Source organism: Syngnathoides biaculeatus, chromosome 4, assembly GCF_019802595.1.
Source record: "Syngnathoides biaculeatus isolate LvHL_M chromosome 4, ASM1980259v1, whole genome shotgun sequence".
NCBI classification, from domain to species: domain Eukaryota; kingdom Metazoa; phylum Chordata; class Actinopteri; order Syngnathiformes; family Syngnathidae; genus Syngnathoides; species Syngnathoides biaculeatus.
Genome location: NC_084643.1, coordinates 17,579,231 through 17,596,613, shown reverse-complemented (window position 1 = coordinate 17,596,613; position 17,383 = coordinate 17,579,231). Strand labels below are relative to the sequence as shown.

The 17,383-nt window shown below is 41.5% G+C and overlaps 1 protein-coding gene across 1 annotated transcript; it reads left to right on the top strand.

Annotated features, from left to right (window-relative positions):
* The first annotated feature begins 1,640 nt into the window (after positions 1-1,640).
* Positions 1,641-17,295, top strand: lgi3 (leucine-rich repeat LGI family, member 3). Its single transcript, XM_061816562.1, has 9 exons — positions 1,641-1,843; positions 4,743-4,814; positions 13,640-13,711; positions 14,894-14,965; positions 15,386-15,457; positions 15,612-15,781; positions 15,872-16,036; positions 16,113-16,203; positions 16,431-17,295. The coding sequence occupies exons 1-9, from the start codon at positions 1,641-1,643 to the stop codon at positions 17,158-17,160; spliced, it is 1,647 nt and encodes a 548-aa protein (XP_061672546.1). The 3' UTR covers positions 17,161-17,295.
* The last annotated feature ends 88 nt before the right edge of the window (positions 17,296-17,383 follow it).

Below are 17,383 nucleotides of genomic sequence, written 5' to 3'. Positions count from 1 at the left end.
TGGGGATGAGTGTGTGTGATGCATTAAAATACAGAGGGACAGGACACTTGGGGGGACGAATATGGGGTCGCGAAGTCGTGGGTGTCGGACCAGGAAACAGCATAGATGTGCTAAAACACTGTCCAACACCCACGCCTAACTGACCCCATACCAGTCCCCCAAGAAGTCCTGGCTCTGTATACAATTTGGGCCTAGTTGTGACTAGTGAGAAAAATATTGTATATAGAGTGAGTGGGATGAGTGTGTGCTAAGTGATGAGGTGTGGCTCCTGCAGGTTTAGGGTATTTTTGGTGCATTGTGTCCATATATTAGATGGAGAGAAGCCCATTTTATCCATAGTGTACTGTGTAAAGTGTGTTCTATGGAGCACTTTATATTGTATAAACTGTAAATGTGTGTGGGGGGGGGGTTGTCATTCTAAATGTATTGTTACATAACTGCGTCAAGTTGTTGTGGACAGCAAACGTGGAAAGAGCTTCTTCTAATTTAGTGATTGGTAAGTGCATTGATTTCATCCATGAAATGAATATACAATTCTACTTTACAAAATAAGCTTCACTATTTGCTTGACAAACTCCAGCAGTTTGAGGCTGATCTGGAGTGTTGGTATTTTTTTAAATTTTTTTTTAGTGTCGCTTTTAATTTATTACATTGTTGAAAGTTTTCACCTAGTATTTGAAATTCTTCTTCCTAAAACATTATTGTTCACTAGTTGTTGTAAGTGGTCAATTAAACGTTGTTCCTATATACTAAAATGAAGGCGTATATAATTAATTTCAAAATCCAGATTATTTCATATTGTGGAGAGAATACTGGGCGCTAGTTCTGATCCAAAAAGATTCTAAAATTTGCCATAAAACTGTTAAGATGGATGCAGTTATTCAGTTCTGGAAGCATTTATGGCATTCAAGATTTATGGAAATAAATGGGAATTTTGAGAGTTAAGGGTGTTTCAGTCGCATTTGTTCCAATTCCAGCCAAGAATGATGCTCCACATTGTACTGCAACCATTTGATTGGGTTTTGTAATTGATTCAGAGCAATCTCAGCTTTGACATTCTGAGAACTGCAGCTCCCCATATTTCATAAGCCGGTTGGATGAATTGTAGATTCAGCATTGTTCTTAGGTATGAATAGAAGTGTGGACAGATGTTTGTCTGTATGTGCCCTGCAATTGACTGGCAGCCACTCCAGGGAGTACTCTCCCTCTCACCCAAAGTCACGTGAGAATCGGTTTGGTTCACCCAGAACCCTAAGAACAACAAAAAATGGATGGATGGATGGATGGATGGATGTCTGCAAATGTATTTTCCTTGCATAAGATTGCCTTCAGCACTGTTTTGTACTTTTGAGTGAAACTAAATAATTCAGTGTGACTGTCTTCAAGTCCCAGTAGAATAAAGCATCATTTCTCATCATTCATGCTGCACAGACTCTCACAGCATAGAAGATGGATCTAGGGAAACTGCAACGGACCCACACCCACGAAGGAGACACAGGAATCCCCCTCGGTCACCCCCCCTCCCCTTTCTCTCTGTCTCAACTCTGCACTCAGTGTTAGTGCTGGGTTGCTCGGCATTGTCTCCCAACACAGGACCTGATTCCTCTTCACGGAATTTCCCCTTCTCCTTCTGCTCAAGTATGATGGAGCTTGGACCAAGGTGCTTCAATGTGATCTACTTGTCGGTTCTGTGTCTGTGTCTTTGCCTGCCAGGAGACACAAACACAAAAAAGGTCATCAAGATACCCCGCTGTCCTGCGACCTGTTCGTGCACCAAAGACAGTGCCTTCTGTGTGGATACAAAGGCAATACCAAAGAGCTTCCCACCTGGGATCATTTCTTTGTGAGTTGAAACCATATTCTTCCTGCACTTGTATGAAGTCACACCTGTATACAACTACATCGGTGATGTCATCCTGCTTTATGGCCTGAGGAGTTAAAGGCATGCACTGTGTTTGCGCAAGCTGAGAAAACAAAGCATTCTATTTTATTACATTGTGTAATACTTATTATTGTGTATAATAATGCCAACATTCCTGCCATGTGCTGAATATGGAACGCAGTCATAAATCTTAATGCACTTCGAAATAGATCCTTTCCTCCAAGATTCACTCAATGTAATGAAACAAGACTTGAGCCTTGTTGCAAGGGGAAGGGGCTGGATTTGTTGAAAGCTTACATGTTCATGTGATGTCGACGCCAGTGGTACACAAGGATTTCAAAAGAGGACAGAAGGTGACCTCATTGTTCAACACAGAAGTAAGAAATTAAGTTCTATGTGCCTGTTGGGAAAATATGTAATCCTTCTTGACATTCCAAACTGAAGGACATAACGTGTCTTTAGAAAAAAAGGGTAATCATTTGGGAATCAAACCTAACAACATGAGATCACACTTGTGAACAGTGACCCTGCCTGTAAAATCTACCCCCATTAAGTGGGTGATTATCATTTAGTTGGATCAATAACAGAAAAAATACTTATAAAAGAAAAAATAAATAGCACTATTTTATGCAACCTTGCTTTTACATGGGTGAATGACTTTCAGTCTTAAACAGCCATGCTTACAGTCTGATTAAATAGAAAGAGATTTAAAAAATGTTTGCATTAATAATAAAGGAAATCCTTATTGACTGAGCAATAGGTCATGATCTGTTGAAACGATTCATTTAACCACTTTAAAGACGAAAGTGCAGAATGGTACAGATATGAACAGCGTCACAAAAATTGTGAGTGGCACAATTGCACACATGTATTGCATTTCAAACTTTGCGAATACAAGTGCATATACAGTGGTGTTCAATATAATAGCACTTCTATGTGACTGACCAAATTAATTCACGTTTTCAGTATATCTTTTATTGTTTCGTGTCAAACAACCTACCTTTAGATGCAGTAGATTCTCAGAAAACCAAGAAGACCCAGCATTCATGATATACACACTCTTAAGGCTGTGCAATTGGGCAATTTGTTTCAAGGGTTGTGTTAAAAAAAAAAATAAACGTAGTTGACAAATTCAAAATTATTTTGTGCAAACTTTTTTGTTTCTAGGATTTACCAATCCTTTGAAAGACTAAACTAATATTTAGTTGAAAGACCACAGTTTTTTTTTTTTTTTAAATAACTGCTTCACATCTGGGTGGCATGGGGTCAACCAACTTGTGGTACCTTTCAGCTGTTATTCCACTTCCAAGATTCCTTAACAACGTTCCACAATTCATTTACATTTCTTGGTTTTGCTTCAGAAACAAAATTTTTGATGTCACCCCACAAGTTCCGATTTAATTAAGGTCTGGGGATTTGGTTGGGCACTCCAAGACATTAACTTTGTTAGTTTGGAAGCAAGAGTTTGCATGTTTACTAGTGTTTGGGGTCATTGTCCTGTTGAAACACCCATTTCAAGGGCATGTCCTCTTCAGCATAAGGCAACAGGACCACTTCAAGTATTTTGATATATCCAAACCGATCCATGATCCCTGCTATGGGATTTATAGGTCCAACACCGTAGTAGGAGAAACATGCCCATATCATGATGCTTGCACCACTATGGTTCACTCTCTTCACTGTGTATTGTGGCTGGAATTCTGAGTTTGGGAGCCATCTCACAAACTGTCTGTCTTGTTTAACCCTGGACCGCAAAATAACAATTTTGCTCTCATCAGTCCACAAAATGTTCCTCCATTTCTCTCCCCAGTTGCCAATTTTTGGCAAATTGTTGCCTCTTCTGCCCATGTCTTTTTTTTTCCACAGTGGGACTTTGTGTGGGATTCTTGCAAGTAGATTAACTTTACACACACGTTTTCTCATTGTCGCAGTACTTACAGGTAACTTCAGCTTGTTTTTGACCATCCTGGAGCTGATCATTGGCTGAGCCTTTGCCATTCCTGTTATTCTGTGATCCATTTTGATGGTTGGTCTGTGTCACGTGTCTCTGGTTTTGTTCTCCATTTTAAAGCATTCAAGATCATTTTAGCTGAATAGCGTCTCTCTTCATAAGGTTTCCACTTTCCAGTCAAATTTTTAATCAAAGTACGCTGTTCTTCTGAATGATGTGTTGAACAACCCATTTTTCCCAGGCTTTCAAGGAGAAATGCATGTTCAACAGGTGCTGCTTTCATCCTTAAATAGAGGCCACCTGATTCACACGTGCTTTTTACAAAATTGATGACCTCACTGGTTGACTGACCTATTGCTACTTTTTAACACACCCTTTAAACAAATTGCACAGCATTAAGAGTGTGTATAGCATGAATTCTGGGTTTTGTTGGTTTTCTAAGAATCTACTGACCCTATTGGTAACTTTGTTTGACATGTAGCAAGAAAAAGTGTACTGAAAATGTGGATTAATCTGGTCACATTGTACTGCTATTATTTTGAACACTACTGTATATCCCAATGAATCAATAAACCCATTTTCATGGAAAAGGCAGTTTAAGCAAGGAAGCAGGAAAATCCTCTAAATCAAATTATGTAATCTTCAGAAAACATGAAACTTCATTTCAGACTCTTATAGGTTAAGATATTTTGGCATTTCAAGTTAAAAATATTGTTTTAGAATATTTTTTCCAATAAAAAGTTACTTTTTGATGGATATGAATGCCCAAGAATTCAAATAACAGTAAAATGAATTGATTTTCAAAAAGAAATTCAGTGGCTCATATTATTTCCGTTATTGAGTACCTCAGATGCAAAAGACCCCCCAAAAAAAACCCAGTTTAATGTATGTCCTTGTTTGTCTACACAGGACGATAGTGAATGCAGCATTTACGACAATCCCAGAAGGAACTTTCTCACAACTTCACCTACTTCAGTTCCTGTAAGTGTATGAATTGAATAAACGAGAATGGACCCTCCAGGAACTCATGGAATCATTACACTCCCTCAGGCAACAGATATCCTTCTTTCTTCCTGCTTGAAAACCGACCCACCTCTTCTACGTAGTCCTCCTGAGCTCGCAGCCTCTGAACCACCTCGCATTCTGTACAAGAACTTCATATCCAGGGTTAGACATGAGGTCCCAAGTCCTACTCTGGGGACCTTGGTCCATTTAGCCAGTTTTTATTGAAATTCTAGTGTTTGATCTCCAAACATACAGTTATCAGAATCAGCTTGATTGGCCATGTGTGTAAAAACACACAAGGTATTTTTCTCCGGTATTCAGAACAAAGAACAAGAGACATTTCTGTTTATCGGAACTATTCCTTATAAGAGTCACAGAAGAAGTGTAAGTTGTAAAATCTTATTTAAAACAGGTAAGAGATAAGTGTGTGTCAATGTCTCACATTGGGTTACCCTTGTACAGAGTGCCTTTACCTGTTTGCGGTTCTAGTTATAGAGCAGTGCAATGACAATTGTTCAAAGGGAGTAGTTTAAAGTGACGAATCGTGCGATAGTCTACAAAGTATATTACTAATATGAATACTGATTGGACCATCAGGATGTGAGGGTGTGTCCCAACAATGGTACAAAGCAGAAAAAAAAAAAAAAGGTTCGCTGATCAAAAATTTAATGACTTAATTGCCAGAGGGGAAAAAATGTTCAAACACCTGCTAGTTTTGACTTGCATTGATCGGTAGTGGTTTCCTGACAGAAGGAGCTGGAAGAATTGGAGGCCAGGATGTAAAGGGTCCAAAAGGATCCTACCCCCTCTGGACCTAGTTCGAGTTGCATGCAAATCTTCATTCAATAGTGGGTAGAGTGGTGCAGTCGGAGTTTGTCCTTCTTTGTGGTGGGCCCAAACCAGACTGTGATGTAGGTATACAGTACTGATTGGATGACCGCTGTGTATAACTGTCTGTACAGCTCTTGTGACAGGCTGTGCTTCCTCAGAAGTACATCCTTTGCTGGGCTTTTTTGGGGATGGAATTGATGTTCATCTTCCACTTCAGTTCCTTTGAGACTGTAATTCCCAAGAACTTGAAGGTCTCAACGGTTGACACGAGACAATTGGACAGCATCAGGAGTAGTTGCGGTGAAGGATGCCTCATGAAGTTCACAATCATCTCTAGTCTTTAGGGTGTTCAACACTAGCACACCAAAGCTCCATTCTTGCCACTTCCTGTTGATACACAGAATCGTCGCCGTCTTTGATGGGGCCGATTACCGTGGTGTCATCTGTGAAATTCAGATCTTATCCCTTATACCACTGAACATTTCAAAGTACCATATATCACGAATCTTCTCTGCAGTTAAGCAGCAAAATGGTCTACTGTAGTATGGCATAACTCCTCCTCGGTCCTTCATTCTTTCAACTCATTTTCCGATGAACTCCGCAATGTGTTTGATCCAGCTGCCAAGGGCAAAGCAGCCATCCATCGTCTTCTCTCGCTCTCTCGGGGTGCTAAGTCCGTCGCCGACTATTCTTGCTGGCAAATGCGAGTGGGATGATGCAACGCATAGAGGAATTTTCCCTAATGGCCTCACTGACCAAATTAAAGACAAGCTCGCTCTCCGGGATGAGCCTTCCTCTCTCTCGAGGCTCTAATTGTCCCTGCCATCTGCTTCAATAATAGGCTCTGTGAGAGAATCAGTGAGCAGGGGGTCCACTCGCGAAAACACTCTCCCACACTAAGGATCACATCGTCAGCTGCGCATCCGCCTCCTCTGTCGCCCTCCGCACTTTCATCACACTCCATAAATCCGAGGAACCCATACAAATTGCAAAAACAGCGGTTTTCCACAGCAAATGCACAGCGGCTATGCATTTGTTGCGGTCAACCTGAACCTTTTAATTCCTTGTACCCTCTCTGACCAAAAGACCAGGCTCACCATGACTCCAGAGTATCGTGATGAGCTAAACCTCTCTTCCCTCTTCCCTCGAGGTCTGCCTCCTGCAATTTCCAACAATTTCTGTGAAAGGATTTCCCTCTGTGTTATTCCTTCCCCTCAGGCCCCCTTGATTCTTGGCATTCCCTGGCTCCAGATTCACAAACCCACCACTGACTGGACCCATTTATCAGTCATAGGATGTAGTCCTCATTGTCATTCTCACTGTCTGCTTTCCGACGTTACACCCTCGAGACCTATGACCTTCTGCTGCCACACTGGACCTTTCATAAATTCCACCTGAATATCATGATATCTCTCACCAGCATTCAGCAAGGATTTAGCAATCTCTCTACACGCTCCTCCCCCAGCACGTGTAGAACGGTGCCATTGACCTCTTGCAAGGAGCTCCACTTCCCACCCACCCCACCATCTGACTCTCCAAACTCACCCATCTGGAGAAGAAAGCAATGGAGGATTACACCCAAGACTCCCTAACTGCTAGCCTCATACAGTGCTCTTGATCACCGAACGCGCTGGATTCTTCTTCATGGAAAAAAAAAAGATGTTGCTCTCTGGTCGTGCATTGACTACCAAGATCTAAATGACATGACTGTGAAAAGCAATTCTCCACTTCCACTCATTGACCCTTCGTTTGAGCCCCTGTGTGATGCTCAGATTTTCACCAAACTAGACCTCCGTAATGCTTATCACCTCCTTCATATCTGAGAAGGGGATGAATGGAAAACTGCCTTCAGTACCCCTCACAGTCAATTTGGTTAACCACTGCCCTTGCCATTTTTCAAACTTTGATTACAGCTGTCCTCCAAGACATGTTAAACAGCTTGTGTTTGTGTACTTTGACAACATCCTTATTTTTTCCCACTCCCCTGACGGAACACCACACCCATGTATGGTGAGTCCTTCAGCACTTTCTCGAGAACAGGCTATACGTTAAACCGGAAAAATGTGAATTCCACCTATCTTCAGAAAATTTAATTACAACCAGACCCCGCCAAGATTCACGCAATCATCGACTGTCCCATTCCCATAAACCCAAAAGCTTTGCAACACTTCCTTGGATTTGTCAATTTTTACCATTGACTAATCCGCAACTACAGCAAGGTCGCCCTTATCCCTTACCAGCCTCACATCTATCCACGTTCCCATTCAGTGGATCCCAGCAGCCTATCAAGCATTTGAGTACCTCAAATCACTGTTTACCAATACTCACATTCTGCATCACCCTGACTTCAGTTCATGAAAGAGGTCGACACCTTGGACTCTGGTGGTGGCGCTGTCCTCTTGCAGCGGGACCCCACAACTCAAAAACTACATCTGTGTGTTTTTTTCTCCCATCAACTATTCCCCGCAGAGCAAATTTACAGCATCACCAATCATTAACGTGGCTATAATCTGGGCACTGGGAGTTGGAGGCAATGGCTAGAGGGGATTGAATAGCCCTTCGTTGTTTGGACTGACCACAGAAACTTTGCTGACCTTTGTACAGCTAACAACTCAACCCCTGACAAGCTTACTGGGCAATATTGCTGAGCTGGTTCCACTTCAGTCTCTCCTTCTGTCCCAGTTTCCAGAACACCAAAGGATATGCCCTCTCCCGTATCCACTCATACCCCTCCAGTGCAGCAGAAACCTAAACCATTCTTCCGCCCTCGTGTTTTACTGGTATAGCCGCATGGGAGATCGAGCAGGTGGTCAAGGAGGCCCAAAAGAACCAACCAGATCTCAAGACCAGGACTCCTGATCACCTGTTCGTGCTGGACTCCGGATATTAAGAAGTCCTCTGGTGGGCCAGTGATTCTTAGTTAACCTGAAACTTTGGCATCTCCCAAACACCCAGTTCATTCAACAGAACTTCTGGTGGCCAGGTCTCATCCAAGACTCCCATTAAGTCGTCCAAACATGCAATGTCTGCGCCCGAAGGAAGACTGCCCCCAGTTGATCTTCTGCACCCCTTGCCAATTCCCAGCTGGCCCTGGTCTCAAATCGGCATGGGCTTCCCAATTTGCTTGCCCCCCTCAAAAGGTAACAGTTATTCTCACAATCGTTGATCGCTTTTACAAGTATCTCCACAATTTAGCCCTCTCTAAACTCCCTTCTGGCCTGGAAACTGCTAATCTGCTTGCGCATGTCTTCAGATTCCATGAAATACCCATTGACAATGTCTCCAATCAAGGTCCACACTTTTCTTAGCAGGTCTGGGTGGGAATTCTGCAAGGCGGTGGGTGCAGCGACCAGTCTGTATTCAGGGTTACATCCACAGACCAATGGCCAGATAGAGTGATCTAATCAATCCCTGGAGTTGTCTTTTCACTGTGTATCTGCGTACAACCTATCCTCATGGAGCACATTCCTCACCTGATCTGTATGTCCCCGTTCATGGCTTACTATGATTTCCAACCCCCACTTTTCAATCTAATGGATCAGGCGGAAGCAGTTGTTACCGTTCAACATCAACTCCAGAGAGTCAGTGCAGTGTGAAAAGAAGTTCAGGCAGCGTTGAGCCGATATGTGGCACACAACAAACAGCTCACTGACTGACATTGCTCTCCTACCCCCGAATACAAGGTGGGTCAGTCCATCTGGCTTTCCTTCCAAGACCTTTCACTTCAGACTGAGTCCCGTAAACTCACTCTGCATTACATTGGTCCTTTCCCCATTACCAAAATCATCAATCCCACTTCCGTCCAGTTGAAACTACCTCAGTCTTTGTAAATTCATCCCACTTTCCACATCTCATTGCTGAAACCTGTCTGCACCTTCACCCTGAGCCCATAGGCCGATCTGTCCAGCCTTCTCTGTGTCACACATCCTCAACGTGCAGCCTACACGGAGGGGATCCCAGTATTTTGTTGACCGGGAGTGGTATGGGCCAGAGGAGAAGGTCCTGGATTTATCGAGAGCTTACCCTCAACCCCATTCTCCTGGATGACTTCTATGCGGCTCATGTGGGAGTGTTACTGTTATGTTCTGCGGTGCAGTTCCATATTTGGAGCCTGGAGGGCGCGTCCTCTCTCGCCTCTCCGTTCGTCACATCTGTCATCAATTGCCTCATTACCACTGATGTATAGCAGTCAGCCTGTTTACTGAGATGCTCGCCAAAGTATTGCAGACTCTCCGAGTGGTACCTCAGCCCACCTACTCAGTAAGTCCTGCAACTCCTCGTTTCCTCATTAACTCTTGTGTCTCCTTGTTCCTACTGCTTCCCTGTGTTCCTGACCCACATCATTCCTGCCACACAGGCAGCCATCCATTCAGTCTACTGCCTGCCATCCACACACGCCCCCACCTGCCAACACATCCAGGACAACCTCCTTTACATTCCATCAATAGACTCTTCCTCATATTATATCTGCCTGCCTGCTCTTGGGTTCAACTCCTCTAAGTTCATGACACTGTGTCTTGAAAATGTATTTGCCCCCTTCTGAAATTCTCATTTTGTTGCATAGTTTCCTCACTTAATAAGATCATCAAACAAATGTAAATAGAGAAAAATAACACCAGTAAATATTACATTCAGTTTTTTTTAAGGAAAAATGAATATTCAGTTACCTGACTGTGCGTGAAAAACTAAAGGCCCTGAAACCTAAAAATTGGTTGGTCCACTTTAAGCAGTAACAACTGAAATCAAGCATTTTCTATAACTGACAAGTCTTTCACACCTCTGATGAGATATTTGAGGCTACACTCCCTTGCAGAATTGTTTGAATTCAGATACAATGGAGGGTTTTTCATAATGAATAAGCTCTATAAGGTCATTCTACAGCATTTCAGTCAGATTCAAGTCTGAATTTTGATTATGTCACTCCAAAGCCTTCATTTTGTTTTTTATGGCCATTCAGAAAGTGACATGCTGGTGTGTTTTGGATTGTTGTTCACTTCAGCTTGAGGTTATGAACCAGTGACTAAACAGTCTCCTTCAGGATTTTCTGGTAAAGAGGAGAATTCATGGTCGCATAAATCACAGCAAGTCGTCCAGATCTTTTAGTTGAATGCTACCCCAGACCCTCTCACTACCATCAGCATGTTGGATTTTTAGATCATAAACACTAACCTTGAGGCAAAGTGTAGCTGCAGTTCTCTAGATCTTGTCCTAAATTCCTTTGTGACCTACATGAGTCGGTTCTGTGCTCTCAGGATAATTTTTGCATACTGGCTACCCCTGGAAAAGTTCACCATTGTTTTCGTCATTTTCGGATAATCACGCTTACATTTTTTTCATCGAAATCCTCGAGCTTTAGAATGGCTTCTGCAAACCTATTCCAGACTGATAGTTGCCAATTACCTTGTCATCTGTTACTGAATTATTTTGGGGTGGAATTGTAGCATTTTGTCAGTACCATTTGAGAGCCTTTGGCCGGCTTTGTTGATCAAACAGGTTTTAGATTACGATTTCTTGATTGAACAGTTCTGAAGGTAATGAGATTTGGGTGAGAGCAGTGAAAATAAACCCAGCTTTCCAAAATATGGTATAAGATAGATAGTACTTTTTCACACAGGTCTAACTGGCTTTAAATACTTATTGTCCTTAATAAAATCAATTGCCATTTTGAAACAGAACTTTGTTTACTTGGGATGTCCTTGTCTGACATTTACGAGTGTTTGATGAGCTCAAATATTAAAGTGGGGAGACTAAGAGGAAATAAAATCGAAGAGGGCAAAATAATTCTTCATAGCTTAGTGCCTTGTGAAAGTATTTAGCCCCTTGAACTTTTCAATATTTCACCACATTTCAGGCTTCAAACAAAGATAAATTATTATTATTATTATTATTTTTTTTTAATCAAGAATCAACAAGTGGGACACAATCCTAAAGTGGAATGAAATTTATTGGATATTTTATACTTTTTGAACAAATAAAAAATTGAAAAGTGCAGCAAACTCACTCCAGAGGTTCAGTGAGGATCTCTGAATGATCCAATGTTGACTGATGACGATAAATAGAATCCACCTGTGTGTAATCAAGTCTCTGTATAAATGCACCTGCTCTGAGATAATCTCAGGGTTCTGTTTAAAGTGCGGAGAGCATCATGAAGACCAAGGAACACGCCAGGCAGGTCCGAGATACTGTTGTGGAGAAGTTTAAACCTGGATTTGGATACAAAAAGATTTCCCAAACTTTAAACATCTCAAAGAGCACTGTGCAAGCAATCATATTGAAATGGAAGGAGTATCAGACCACTAGAAATCTACTAAGACCTGCCCGTCCCACTAAAATTTCACTTCGAACAAGAAGAATGATCAGGGATGTAGCCAAGTTGCCCCTGATATCTCTGGATGAACTATAGAGATCTACAGCTGAGGTGGGAGAGTCTGTCCATAGGACAACAATTAGTCGCACACTGCACAAATCTGGCCTTCATGGAAGTGCGGCAAGAAGAAAACCATTTCTCAATGATATCCATAAAAAGTCTTGTTTAAAGTTTGCCATAAGTCACCTGGGAGACACACCAAACATGTGGAAATAGGTGCTCTGGTCAGATGAAACTGAAAACAAACTTTTTGGCCACAATCCAAAATGATATGTTTGGCGTAAAAGCAACACAGCTCATCACCCTGAACACACCATCCCCACTGTCAAACATGGTGGTGGCAGCCTCAAGGTTTGGGCCTGCTTTTCTTCAGCAGGGACAGGGAAGATGGTTACAATTGATGGGAAGATGAATGGAGCTAAATACAGGACCATTCTGGAAGAAAACCTGTTGGAGTCTGCAATAGACCTGAGACTGGGACGGAGATATATCTTCCAACAGGACAATTATCCAAAACATAAAGCCAAACCTACAATGGATTGGTTCATAAATAAACATATCCTGGTGTTAGAATGGCCAAGTCAAAGTCCAGACTTGAATCCAATCGAGAATCTGTAGGCAGAACTGAAGACTGCTGTTCACAAAGGCTCTCCATCTAACCTCAGTGAGCTTGAGCTGTTTTGCAAGGAAGACTGGGCCAGAATTTCAGTCTCTCGATGTGCAAAACTGATAGAGACATACCTGAAGAGACTTGCAGCTGTAATTGCAGCAAAAGGTGGCACTACAAAGTGTTAATGCAAGGAGGGGGTGGGGGGTGTTAATATTGCACGCCCAACTTTTTAGGTTTTTGTTTGTTAAAAAAAATAAATATCCAATAAATTTCATTCCACTTTACAATTGTGTCCCACTTGTTGATTCTTGACAAAAAAAAATGATATCGTTATGTTTGAAGCCTGAAATGTGGCGAAAGGTTTAAAAATTTAAGGGGACCGAATACTTTCACAAGGTACTGTACATCTATCTTTTACCTCTCTGTGACACGGAAAAGACTCCAACCACTTGAAATGAATGGCGTTTGACAGTGGTGACAACAGTGGTGCCATAGCAGGAATAGGGGTAATGTTTCTGTATCTGTGTCATCCCTGATGACTGAGTGCCTCAATTGTGTCCTGACAAAGGCTGATTTGTCATATCCAGCCATGAGTGTTTGCCTTACTATTGTGTGTAAGTCTGCATTTGTTTGCGCCAACATCTCTTTTTTTTATATTGAGTGATGGCATTATACGATTTAATATGAATGAACATTACAATACTTCTTGACTACAATGACATTAGAAATACACTTTTTTTTCCTTTTTTTAAAATTTAGCATTAAATTACACTTAACACCACCGTACTGAATTACACAATATACAGGGGCTCTCTAAAGTCTGGACTTTGACAACAAAATTTAGGTGTTGTATGGACTTCACTGTTTCCTGTTCAGTAAAATGTACTGGAGTTAATTGCATGTTTTTCCAATGTACTGTATAAACTACTTTGTACTGCTGTATTTTATTCATTCGGTATTGCTTCTCATTCACAATTGTTATTATTCCTGCAGACTCTTGAACTCAAACACATTCTCCACAATTTCGGATGATGCTTTTGCTGGCCTGTCTCATCTGCAGTACCTGTGAGTAAATTACAATGATTTTAAAACAACTGCAGACTTTGAGAATTGTATATGTTTCGGTACAATTGTTGACATCATCTCAGACTGACTATTCTTGACGTGTTACTGGTGCATTGCATTCTAACTATTTTATTGTGATTTTGACATGTATTATCAATATGAGACAAAGCACTTGCAATCTTTTCTCAACAAGTTGTCTTCGATTTATTTATAAACTTTATTTATAATTTACTGAATCAGTAAGATGGCATGGTGGTACAGCTGGAAAGGGTTGGCCTCGCAGTTCTGAGGTCCCGGGTTCGATCCCGGACCCGCTTGTGTGGAGTTTGCATGTTCTCGTCGTGCCTGCGTGGGTTTTCTCCGGGCAGTCCAGTTTCTTCCCACATCCCAAAAAACATGCAACAATAATTGGACATTCTAAATTGCCCGTAGGTGTGATTGTGTGTGCAGCCGTTTGTTTCGATCTGCCCTGTGGCTGGCAACCAGTTGAGGGTGTACTTTGCCTCCTACCCGTTGACAGATGGGATAGGCTCCAGCTGTCCCCAGGACCCTTGTGAGGATAAGTGGCTAGGAAAATGGATGGTTGGATGGATGAATCAGTAAATGATGAGTTGCCAAGAATAAATCATAATACCTGTGGTGACAGACATCCAGTATGCATGACAAATGTGGCGTTTTGATTACGCTATTTAATTTTGGAGGCCACTTACAAGATGACACTGATTAGTCTTTGAATGACTGCAAACAAAAGTCAACAAGCCACAATTAGTTATCATTAATGCTCCTTGCTGTGAATTTTCATTCTATTTTCACAGAAATCCAAATACTACAACCAAATTAATCCACAGCATACTGTATAGTCTGTGTATAGCCTCGCCAAAAGGCAAAGCAAGGATACCAGGGGATGAAATGTTGCATTACATGCTGTCATTTGTTTGATTTGCCAAATCAATCTGTGAAAGTTCACAGATAACATTGTATCAATCAGGAGTTTTTTTTTTTAATGTTTCCATTTGTCTTCACAAGCTACATTTTGACCAATTTAGTCATTCCTCACAGCAAGCTGAGTTTTTTGTAGGTAATAATAACTCATTTTTTTAACAAGCTCCTAAAAGTTGCTTTTTGTCATTTGGTCTACGCTGATCTCATGTGCCATAAAAGTGACTTGTTTTTCTATCCCAGGTTCATTGAGAATAATGAAGTACAAACTCTCTCCAAGTATGCCTTCCGAGGACTAAAATCTCTGACGCATCTGTGAGTATACGTCATCTTTCCTGGCATTTGGCACTATAAAGTAGCTCTTTTTGTAATACAGGTACCTTGGTCCTGGTATATGACATATTGAGGTTTGGAATAGGATGTGACGTAAGAATATGTTGTCATGTGTGACAAGGAAGAAGATAGACATGCAGTTATTCGGCTACTTGTTTTCTATTTATGGAGAAGTGTTTTTCATTGTATATTCAATGAAATAATGACTTTTACCATTGCTTTAGCGTAAATCACTGATAGAACAGACCGAGTTTTAAATTACTGCCATATGTAGGAAGGAGACAACTGACAACCTGTAAATGTAACAACAGCATTTGTGATATCATCTGATATTTCCAATCTAGAATTAAGCAGTGCTGTGCAAACAAATATATCATTTAATAAACAATTGAACTTTTTCAGATCCCTCTCAAACAACAACCTGCAACAGCTGCCTAGGGATCTATTTAAACATCTGGATCTCCTCACAGACTTGTAAGTGTTGATTCGTATCAGTGTTGGAGCTGGCAATGAACCTGTCATGCAGCTCTCTGTGTGGGGTTTGATGCACTACCACACCCAGGCCACGAAGCTGACTTGCTGAATCAGTGAGACAAACATTGATTCAGTCTTTATTCATTGATTTCAGAGACCTTCGAGGAAACGCGTTCCACTGTGACTGTAAGATCAAGTGGTTGGTTGACTGGATGGAAAAGACCAATACTTCAGTTCCTCCCATTTACTGTGCAAGTCCCTTTGAATTCCAGGGTCGCAGATTCCATGACCTTGCCCCGAGAGACTTCAACTGCATCAGTGGAGGTTTCAACTTCGTGATCTTTTTTAAGAGCAATATCCTGACAAGTTCTTAGTTCATGATTGGCTATCCTTCTCTGTATTGTCTTTTTATAGATTTCGCTGTTTATAAAAGATTTACTTTCCAGTCCGTGTCTGTGGAGTCTTATGAGTTTTGTGGAGATCAGTTTGTTGCCTTTGCTCAACCTGAATCAGGTTTCTGCACTCTTTATGTGTGGGATCATGTAGAAACGGCCTTTCGGAAATTTCATAATATTACATGTAAGTTATAGCGACAAATATGTACAGATTACATCCTTCTGTTTGACAGTCATTTACCTGTTCTATGTGTGTACAGCTCATTCAGCGGTGTACTGCAAACCAGTGGTGATAGACAACATACTTTATATAGTTGTGGCCCAACTTTTTGGTGGATCTCACATCTACAAGTAAGCTCTTCAAACTGCGGCTGCCATGTGGAAGTTCTATATTGTTTTTTTTCCTCACTTTTTAAATATGTTTCCTGACCTTTTGTGGGGCAGTAAGAGTCTCAAAAGAAGACAGGTGACATACTACAATTTGTCACAGAGAATTTGTCATGAGAAATACCGTATGCGTAATTGGTGTGATTAGCAGGAGCTTATCTGACAACCTGTAGGTTTTCTTAAAATTGCAGATGGGAAGAGGACCCCCTTCGTTTTGTGAAGATCCAAGATATTGACACAGTTCGAGTGAAGAAGCCCAACTTTGTGGAGACCTTCCATTTGGATGCTGAATGGTATTTTGTAGTAGCAGACAGTTCGAAGGCTGGTTCAACCAGCATTTATCGATGGAACAGCAATGGTTTTTACTCCCACCAGTCCCTCCATCCTTGGCACCGTGATACCCATGTGGAGTTCCTTGATGTTGGAGGAATGCCTCACCTCATTCTATCCAGTGCGACTCAGCCACCAGTGGTTTACCAGTGGAACCGAGGCCAGAAGCAATTTGATTTCTTCTCTCAAATCACAGAGCAAGCTGACGTGCAGATGGTCAAGCACTTTCGGATTAGAAAGGCGCTTTACCTTTGTCTTACTCGCTTCATTGGTGACTCAAAGATTCTCCGCTGGGAAGGTCAGCGTTTCATTGAAATCCAAACTCTTCCCTCTCGTGGCTCGATGGTAGTGTATCCTTTTACAGTATCTCTTCGTCAGTATCTTATCCTTGGGAGTGATTTCTCCTTTTCCAGAGTGTACTTGTGGGATGATCTCACTCAGCGCTTTCAGCCCTTCCAGGAACTTAACATCAGAGCTCCAAGGGCCTTCAGCTTGGTGTCAGTCGACAACAAAGACATTCTGGTGGCTGCCAGCTTCAAGGGAAATTCCCTGGCTTACCAGCATCACCTCGTCGATCTCAGTGCTAAGTAGAGATGAGAAAGACAACATGATGTGCCAAAAAAAAAAAAGAAAAAATGCAGGCATACAGGTGCATCTGAAATTAATTGCGGAAAACTCAGTTTATTTAAGAGGAATTACAAAAAATGAAAATCATGTATTATTCTACATGGATTCACAACACAGCAAAATATATACATGTACATAAGGTAAACATTTTATTATTTATAGCTGAGTGCTAACTGAAACCTATAAG

Excerpts from the sequence above, each read along its gene's own strand:
- lgi3 (XM_061816562.1), top strand. The coding sequence starts at position 1,641 with ATGATGGAGCTTGGACCAAGGTGCTTCAATGTGATCTACTTGTCGGTT. Across the intron at positions 14,966-15,385 it reads CTAAAATCTCTGACGCATCT|ATCCCTCTCAAACAACAACC; the intron begins GTGAGTATACGT and ends GAACTTTTTCAG. Across the intron at positions 15,458-15,611 it reads CTGGATCTCCTCACAGACTT|AGACCTTCGAGGAAACGCGT; the intron begins GTAAGTGTTGAT and ends CATTGATTTCAG.